Below are 10,221 nucleotides of genomic sequence, written 5' to 3'. Positions count from 1 at the left end.
TACTGCATACAAACGCACATTGAGTATCTACAACGCCTGAAGCGCATCCGTCATTTGTGTGCGGGTACTTACGTTGGGTATGTTTTGGGCCTTACTCAAACAAATGCGAGCATTCCCTCCCACACTAATTTAGATTCTCTACTATACACTTGGCACATGGTAACATGGTGATGTGTGTGGACCCAGATCTTGGAAATAAGTTTAGAATATTGGATAAATTTATAGAACGGACCAGGAACACGATGAGCACTGTGATACGGGCGGCAGGCTCCATACCTGTGAGAATGATATTGGGGATGTTGCCATGGCTACTGTAGCCTAGCTGCTGGGAGTCCTGCAGACTACCATGGCTTCCTGTTAGACCCATCATGGCCGCCTGGGTGTAGTTGAGGGTGGAGCACTGGCTGTACAGGCTGCTGGAGCTGATAGGATTTTCAATCATGTTGAACTGCTCAAGCTGTGAAAGCAACAGCGAATACAGAGAAACATTCAGTATACAACATAATACACGGCACGCATTTGTGCTTTTGCAAAACTGTAAAATAGCGCTTTCATAGCTTTTAGCAATTTAGGAATCTAATGGCTTTGCAATGTATTTACATTATATTTCACAAATAATTTAACATAAAAATGAAATGACCCCTCAATACAATATAAATGTTTACTAACATTAGCTAACCACCTCACAACATTTAGCTTGCTTGGAAAAAATCAAGTGGTAAGAGAGAAATGGTTAGCTAGCTAGCCACCTTGCTTGGGATTGAGGCCTACCTCTCTAATTACCTTGCTTGTTTACAGGACAAAGCGGTGGAGACAATTGGTGTGATAAAAATTTTTAATTGCAAGTCATAACTGATTGATACTCTGGTAAAAACTCTATTCAAGGTCAAGTTGACCTCAAAGCAACCCAGAGAGAAATGACGTCAGCTTGGAGAGGGAAAACTTGATGCTGTGTTAATTACATTCACCCAACAACACAAAACCCCACTGGAAGCAAAACTATGTTGGATAATATTCACCAGGACATAAAATTCACCTGCTGATAACATGATAATAAAACAGTATAGTTCAAAGGTAAAAGAAATTCATGACAAGTTCCAACTTGCCCTCCTGGTGAAGAACCAACGACACTGTGAACAAAAACCGCAGAAAATATTGCCACATCTGCTGTGTACTTGTCAATCACGGGGCTTCATTAATGTAACAGAACAGTGCCTTCATATAGCAAAAGTGAAGTCAATAATTCAGGCCACCACAGTCTCAGAATGGATGTCACATATGAAACAGAACTTTAAAAAGAGCCTGGTGAACAACAGGCCCTAAAGACACGTGTTCTTTTATCTCACCTGGTGCGAGAGAGCATTGGTCTGTCTGGAGGCCAGCTGCTGATCGTAGAACGAGTCCCCAAAGATACTGCCCAGGATAGAAGTGTGCTGGAACAGAAGCACCCACAGGCTTAACACACACATTCGCGTTCTCTTTGGGAACAGGACACAGCCCTTCTGTAACAACACGACTGAAACGGAAAGACGAAGGTGCTGGCAGACACAAAGACACAAAGACAGACTGGAGGTCACCTGACCTCAGCGTTGCTTTCCCCAGAGATCCATTTTAAAAGGTTTCAAGAACAAAATGTCTGTTGCAAAATGTTGCTAACTGACTGCATTCTGGGTCACTTAGAGACTGAAGACCCATGCAGAAATATCGTATCAGGTACCCAAAGTGAAACAATTTATATGAAGCTCAGAATATCTCTTGGGAAACGGTCAACAAAAGCTTGTCTCAGCAAAAAAAAAAAGAAGAAAAAAAGAGCAAAACAAAACACAAATCAGAAGGGCATGTCACAAGCCAGCCAATTCAGCCTTTGCTGGAGACTTGGACATTTCAGCTGTCATCAGAATGACTTCAAAGAACTTCAGAGCTCACGTGAAAGGAAGGCGCACATTGGGAAGAGGCACGGGATGAAGTGCAGAGCTCCAGAGGTACGTCCCTGTGACTCACCCTCATCATCATCATTAACACAGGATCATTTCATTTACCACTGGGCACACTTAGGCTACACCCACAATAGGATGATAGGAGTCCACTGAAATGAGTTATATACATAAATGTCAGGGTCATTTCCCGTCTAACTGAGAAATCAACACAGGTTACATTTCTGATAAAAAATCCAGGAAAAGAACTAAGAAACTGTCAAAATGTAACCATTCATTAGTTTGTGAAGAAAAAGCCTATACCGAACACAAGTCAGGCATAAGTTAAAAGTAAACAGACCTTAAACTTAAATGTACTGATTATTCCACCCTTATTTGTACTGTCATTGAAATTTGTTGCATTAATGACTCCTTGTTACAAATTTGTTGCATTAATTACTTCTTGTAAGAAATTTCCTTCTCTGAAAGCTTCACTGAACACAGAACACATTGCAGAGACTAATTACACAAACAACAAGACTTTCATGTAACACTAGTGAAGCTTGGTTATTTGAAGGTACAAATTAAGAAAAAATGCACATATCGATCTGAAAACACATGTACATTTACACAGTTAATTTCATTCTGAAGTGATTTTTCCTGGTTTATGTTTATAGCAAACATATTACATATAATTTGCATAGCAAGTTATATGTTGCATAGCAACAATTTTAAAAATACAGTACTGTCTAATGCTCATACCATCTTACAGCAGTTGCAGCCAAATTTATCTGTATGATTTCCCCCGCCCCTAAATAAAGTACAAGCACGTTTCCCAATAAAGCTGGCCAAGGGCCCACGGTCCAGAGCCAGTTCCTGAGTGTACACGCACACACACACACACCAACACACACACACACACACACGCACACATAGACATGCACACACGCGCACACGCACGCACACGCGCACACGCACGCACACACACGCCCGCACACACACATACACACACGCGCACACATAGACATGCACGCCCGCACACACACACACACCCACACACACGCACACACGCGCACACGCACGCACACACACGCCCGCACACACACACACACACACACGCACACATAGACATGCACACACGCGCACGCACAAGCGCACGCACACACGCCCGCACACATAGACATGCACGCCCGCACACGCACACACACACACACACACACACACGCACACACACACACACACACACGCAAAGGACTCCCCTGCATGTAAAGCAGACTGCTACAAGTATTGTACTGAACTTCACAACAAAAGAGGAAAAAAAGCCAAAACCACATGCAATGATATGTCACACTTTATAATTGCGTTAGTAGCAAGGTTAATAATGTTCTCGAAAGACACAAAAACCCAAAAGGTTTTGTGTACAAATTTCGATGTGGCCATGCTTTTAAAACCGAAATGCACAAACTCTTACACACAATCTTTAAATAACATTTCAGCTTTACAATTCTGAGTGGAGGTCTTATTCAGTCAGTGGACCAGAGCTGTCAACTTCTAAAATTACTTCTTTAGCTCTCCAAAAATAAATATCCATCTCTGATTAAAGATCCTTAAACACTCTTAATAAAATCTTTCAGACCTTGCCATAATCCACAGCTATTTAATGATACATAGTTTCAGAAGTTTATCTGAAATATCTTCCTGTCTCCCAGTAACATCCAAAAAAGAGACTGACTTATGTGTGAAAAGAGAAGCTGTTATGAACTAATGAGTCAACCAAAACAAACACAGTAGCAAATAAAAAAGGGAACAGACACAGGGTTTCTTTCACAAGGCTTTTCTAACCCCCCCCATTTATAAACGGTGAACTAGGACATACTGAGGGCAGACAAACCGAAACAAAAAAGCACATTAATATCGCATTCACCGATTACACAAGGGGACATTTCTGTTTCACTGTAAAACTAAAAAATAAAAAGAAATCTATGGTGCAGACTTTGCCGAGGCGAAGTGAGATGCAGACAGAGCGAGGCGAGCGGTAGTGGGCGGGGCTGGAGCACTCGGACTGGTGACATCATGGGGGCTAATGCGAGCAGCTGCTGGATGGAGAAGGCAGGCCCCAGCGCAAAAAAAAAAAAAAAAAAAAACCAACAACAAATAAACAAAGCAGCGGGGTGGGTGGTGGTTACGCCCTTACTTGAGGCGAGCCGCCGGGCGAGAAGCCTTGATTGGAGACTGGAGAGGTTGGAGACTGGTTGGCGGGAGACCCAGCCTGACTGCGGTACTGTTGGAGGGAAGAGGCCTACACAGGATAATGTTACAGTTAAAGATGCACAGAGCCCCCGGTGAAGGGGGGGGGGACATCTGAGAGAGTGCTGTGCCTACGGCTGAGGGGAAATAAATATATGCGCACAGACAGAGACGCACCGCTGACCACAACTACAAACAGCACAGCCCCGATCAGCAGCTGCCGCTCGCCTCTGGGTGCCCGCCAACAAAATGGAGGCGCGGCCGGGATCCAGAATAAATATCGACCACCTTCTCAAAAGGACCTTCTCTGCGTCTGTACGAACCACTTAGTTACCTCTGTTTACAGCGCATGTCGTTGACTGCTGGGTCGGCGGATTTGCGCAGAACGCTTACAAGATACGACTTTCAAGCCGAGCTAAGCGAATAATTCTGCTGCCGTTGGCTTGAGAGTCAATGCGTGCGCTCTTCAAAAGTGAGGCTCGCTTGTTGCCGTGAGGCCAAACTTTGCATATGTGCAGCTGGAGAAGGAACTATGTTTCACTAATGAACGCAAGTATTAATAATTAAACACAGTTATCAAAGCTGAGGGGAACACAGGATAGTGCTTTATGCTTAAAAGGAATTTTTAAAAAAGGGGGCAAAAATTATGTCTTTTATTCCACCCTGATCAGAAGCCAGTGCTGGATGCTCATTAGCTCTGCCATCAGAAGGAATTCAACTGCATCTACACCCTCACCAGGCTAATCAGCCAGGGACGAAGTCACCACACCACCTCCCTTTCCACCAGTAACTGGGAGAGCATAAAAAGGCTTTCCTCCTCTTTCAATCCACTGGTCTGGCAGGGAGGATCTGGTATTCTCTCAGAAGCACGAGCAAACCCTCTGATGAGGAGAGGAGCAGAGGAAGAAACGCAGAGGACAGCTAAGCAAGTGAAACTCTCAAGGGTCGAGAGAAAGCCAGGCCCAGACCCGGCTGACAAGGACAGACCCTAAACACTGTGACGGCTGCGAGACTCTGTTTACTCATTTAGAGGGTCTACATCTCAGGCCTCATGTACTGATTACAGAAGAGCACTGTGCACCAAGAACAAGCAACACCAAGAATGTACATCTCTAACATAACAAAAATGGTGTTAAAATGTTTTGGTGAGAAAGCTACTGCATGTCAGGTGACTGCCAGCATTTAATTTTTTTCCGTAGAAGACGATAAGGGACTGCTTCGGAGCTGATGAGAACCTTCAACAGAAAGCACCAGTTGAGGGACTGTAATTTCAAATCTGAATGGCTGTGAAAAAGGTTTTTTCTGTACAGGTATCAAAAAGAGTAAAGGGAGCAGCTAGACATTAGCCACTCCAAGGACAACGAGGTGTCTGTCAGAGCAAGAACGGCTGTGATCCAGACACATGACTCAGGCTGGAGGGAGGTCTATCCAGTGCAGCAACGAAACATTTCACAACCGAGGCACTGGTAGAAGGCTACTGGCTGGGTCTTCCATAGGCCCTAGAGCTGATGTCCCAGATGAACTACCCTTCAAAAAGATATTTCAATGAACATCTACTCAACGTGTCCATGCAGATGGTTCACAAAAACCGCACACCACATTTCTGAGAACATGCCGATTATAGATCCCACTGTCCCTCACAGGCAGATATCAGCAGTCTATCTTGGCTGCACATTTGTCATGTGACTTTCAGTAACTGAGCTCAACTCAATTGGTTTTAACTGAATTAAAACCAATTTTAATTTAAAGGCAACATGAACAAAATAACAGTTGGCTCTCCCTGTTAAAACACAAAGCTAATCTTGGACAGACTGCAAGATGAATAACCTGGCAACCCTCAAGTTGGAGACTGCTTCATCAGTCCAAGGCAGTGGTGGATTTCCACATCATCTCAAAGCAGAATTTGGTCAAACTGACAGGTTTATTTTCTGTTAAAGCAGCAGCACTGGGCACAATCAATTTAACACAAAAAAACAAAAAGGCTATCATCAGGCTTCATAATGCATTAAAATGTACCAGCTGCGTACTTTATATCCCTTCTTTCCTAAGTTACTACTTGTATCCCATCTCCACCACAGCCAATCAAAATAACTCCTGCCACAGCGCTAATATGTGGACTGACAATACATGCACTTTAGTCAATAGAGCCAGAGTGTTTTTCAGGTCATAGTGTCACACATAATTCTTTCTGCAGCTTTGAATGGATTTTAAAGACAGCAGACCTTGCTCTGATTTATGCGTTGACTTGGGTGGACAGATGTTACCCTTTCAATTACTCACCAGTACATGGCATGGCAAGTTCTAGGAAATTATTAGCCCTTCATTCTCTCTTAACAGTTCTGTGGACATTACATTAAATTACACTGCAGTTAGCAGACGCTTTTATCCAGAGCGACTTACACTCAACTTTTTACAGAGTATCCATTTATACAGCCGGATATTTACTGAACCAATTCAGGTTAAGCACCTTGCTCAAGGGTACAACGGCAGAGCCCTACCTGCCATATACTACACTGATGTGGGCAGTTATCTAAAGTCAACTAAATGCAATACCTGCAATACTTCCATGAATGACTGATTTGTCATGAAAAGATGAGTCATTTGACAAAATTGACTAAACAGCCCCCTAACCCTACGCAAGTCTTTCATTTTTTCATTTTATGGTCTGGGAAGCACTGACAGTGAAATCAATTCACACTTAGCATACACCCTTAATTGTGGCTGTTGTGAATTTTATGCTAGGAATAATTTTGTTGCTGCAATATGCAGCCATAACTACATTTTGAAATAACACTACCAAGTGTCTTACATGAAACATTTCTCTTAAAACTTTCCTTCAAAAACATGATGAGTCTGTATCTGCAACAGAAATCATCTCCAATGAGGATAAAGATAATATTCTTGGACATCTGTGACTCACTGACGCTGACAGTAACAACAGTAACCTTCCATAATCATTTAAAGAATGTTGTAGGACTTTGCGACCATTCACATTTACACTGCGTAGGTGCCAGTCATAAATTGTTATCATAGCTTATCATGTTCAGTTATGTTTTATGTACTGTGAGTCAATCTAATTAAATATCAGTTTGAATAGGGAAAAAAAAGCAAGCAAACCACAATTTCCTCAAATCCACATTTTAAGCTCTCACAAGTTCCGTTACATTAATGGGTAATTAATCATTGACTGACTTATGCAAAAAATAATGCTTAGTCACAGCTGGTTTTTTCCCAGAATCGACAAACTATTAGCGCCGTGTTGTAAAAACACAGAGTTGTGATGATTGTTCATTTGGACTTGGCCACCGCACAGTACAAACAGAGTTCAGTTTCTGTGCATGCGAGCACTGCCGTGTTGAATCAGAGGGGTATGACAAACAGAACCGATCATTTGAACAGTCTGACGGTTCTGGCTCTACTCAAAACACAAGGAGGGAACAGATTGGCCCACTGGGAGCGAGTGAGCGCTTTCAAACGAACACGTCTCACGATCCAGAGACTGACGTCAGTCAGTCTGCAAATAGGGGATACAAGCATCTGCAGCATCACCATGACACTGAAGCAGGAAATACAAGTTATTTTCTTTCCCATCAATACCCCCATATCACACCAGTTTCACACAGATGGACAACTACACAACACTTTGTATCGATAATACACAGCAAGAGAAGAGAGAAACCACAAGGATATGCCAAGTGAGTGAGAGACTGAGGGCAAACCGTTTCCACTCAAATATCTGAGCTTCACCTTACTGCAGAACTTCTCAACAACGCAAAAACCAACCGCATCCATACTCAACCATCACTTTCTTGAGCTCTTTCTTGACCCGAGGACAAATGTCAAAGATAAGACTCGCCTTGTTTGATGCCAATTTCTCCTGTGTTTACTGGACAGGACGAGGCCTGTGCTCTCGGTCTGCATTCGAGCGTCAGTGGCAGCGGCTCACAAGCGTATCCCATGGGAAAAGCCGGCTATGCAGAACTGGGGCTGCTGTTGGTGTGCTGCTGGTGGATTGCAGGGATGGGAGATGACACAATGAAGAGAGGAAGGAGCGCCAGGGCAGGGAGAAGGCCCAGCATTTATCTGCTCATGTTGGGCTGTCCGGTAGAAATGGTGCAGCAGCAATGCAGATGGGTAGTCAAAAGAAATGAGTGATGCCCTAAAGCCCCTAGTCTCTTCACCGATAAATCTGTCAGAGTTACGTACAGTAGAGATATATCCAAAATACAGTATATCTCATGTCATAGAGGGCAAGGGTGAGGTGAGGTCCATGGGTTGAACTTCGACCAGATGTGTCTCCCTCCTGAGTCCTGACTTTGAGCAAAAATTCTCGCCGTTACCACTTAAATTAATTAGTAACATGAAATTTGGGAGAAAAGTCAACATGTTTTGAGTGACCTCATTATGAATAAACAATTTGTTTTAAAGGGGAAAAAGTGATTCACACACAAATATAAGATCTGCAGCACAAGAGTAAAATTTTCTCTTCTCCAAGCGAGACCGATGGTAAGTTCTCAGCTATATTTAATACTAATTTCCTTCACAGTTACATGGAATGGCTGTGGCTGGGTAGCGGTTCAATTTCAACATATCGGATATCAGGAGCAGCAGGTGCAGCTGCAGTGCTTCAGCTGGGATTACAGCGCGAGCTCACCGAATTAATGTCGATGCCGACAGAGGTCTGGCTCTGGCTTCCCGGGCTGGACTGGGACTGGGTGGAGGCCGTGGTGACAGACAGCGGGGGCAGCTGGACCAATCGGATGTTCTGCTGCAGGTCCCCGCCCACCTGCGATGTCAGCTGGCTGAAGAAGGGGTACTGCGAGAGCTGCTGCTCCAGGGTCAGGGCGTCCATCGTCACGGCCTGAGGAAACGCGGCCAAACGGTCACTGTCTGACACCGGCAAGACGCGTTTGACCGCCTCGGTCACGCGTGCCAAACACGGTCAAACATCTCAGTCACGCAGACGAGACACACTCAACCACCTCAGTCACGCATACAAAACGCGGTCAACCATCTCAGTCACACGGACAAGATACGCCCGACCACCTCAGTCACACACAAAAATGCGGTCAAACATCTCAGTCACAGCACACAGACAAGACGCATCTCAATCATCACAGTCACACACGCAAAACACACTCAACCACCTGAGTTACACGCACAAAACACATCTCAACCATCACAGTCACACACACAAAACATATCTCAACCATCACAGCCACACACACAAAACACCTTTCAACCATCACAGTCACACACACAAAACACCTTTCAGTCATCACAGTCACACACACAAAACACATCTCAACCATCACAGTCACACACACAAAACACCTTTCAACCATCACAGTCACACACACAAAACACCTTTCAACCATCACAGTCACACACACAAAACACATCTCAACCATCACAGTCACACACACAAAACACCTTTCAACCATCACAGTCACACACACAAAACACCTTTCAACCATCACAGTCACACACACAAAACACCTTTCAACCATCACAGTCACTCACACAAAACACCTTTCAACCATCACAGTCACACACACAAAACAGTCATTATTATTATTATTATATTATTATCTAGCACAGCCACACAGACTAAGCACGCTAAACTATCTCACTCATGTACACAAAACACGGTCAACCATTTCAGTAACACATACAAAATAGTCAACCCTCATAGTCACACACACAAAACACAGTCAATCATCTCAGACACACAGACAAAACAGTCAACTATGAGAGCCACAAAGACAGAACACACTCAACTATTACACCCGCAAAGACAAAGCACGGTCAAAGACAAAGCAGTGAACTGTCACTCACCAATAGACAAAACACAGTCGAATGTCACTGTCTGACACAAAGTAAACACAGTGAACTGTCAACTGTCAATACGGATTCTGACACAGGGGAAACATATTGAATTGTCAGCCTAAACACAGTAAGGTGTTACAGCACTGTCTGACACAGACAATAGACAATATGATGCGAGCTATGCTTGCACTCTCTGACACACACAAAATATTGCAAACCATTCATATGCAGC

General features: G+C 43.8%; 1 protein-coding gene across 3 annotated transcripts in view; it reads right to left on the bottom strand.

Moving 5' to 3' along the window:
- Window positions 1-10,221, bottom strand: part of LOC118224493 (CREB-regulated transcription coactivator 1-like) — a 43,109-nt gene that overhangs the window by 11,160 nt on the left and 21,728 nt on the right. For 2 of the 3 annotated variants that reach the window (XM_035411950.1, XM_035411951.1), the window contains exons 10-13: window positions 8,815-9,021; window positions 4,108-4,212; window positions 1,347-1,433; window positions 277-457 (exon numbers count right to left, since the gene is read on the bottom strand). In XM_035411950.1, the coding sequence (XP_035267841.1) occupies window positions 277-457; window positions 1,347-1,433; window positions 4,108-4,212; window positions 8,815-9,021 (580 nt within the window). The remainder of the gene's footprint in view (window positions 1-276; window positions 458-1,346; window positions 1,434-4,107; window positions 4,213-8,814; window positions 9,022-10,221) is intronic. The other variant, XM_035411952.1, reaches the window with a different exon arrangement.

Source organism: Anguilla anguilla, chromosome 4 (assembly GCF_013347855.1).
Source record: "Anguilla anguilla isolate fAngAng1 chromosome 4, fAngAng1.pri, whole genome shotgun sequence".
Classification (NCBI taxonomy): Eukaryota; Metazoa; Chordata; class Actinopteri; order Anguilliformes; family Anguillidae; genus Anguilla; species Anguilla anguilla.
The sequence above is the reverse complement of the archived record's forward strand: the minus strand, read 5'-3'. Positions and strand labels throughout refer to the sequence as shown.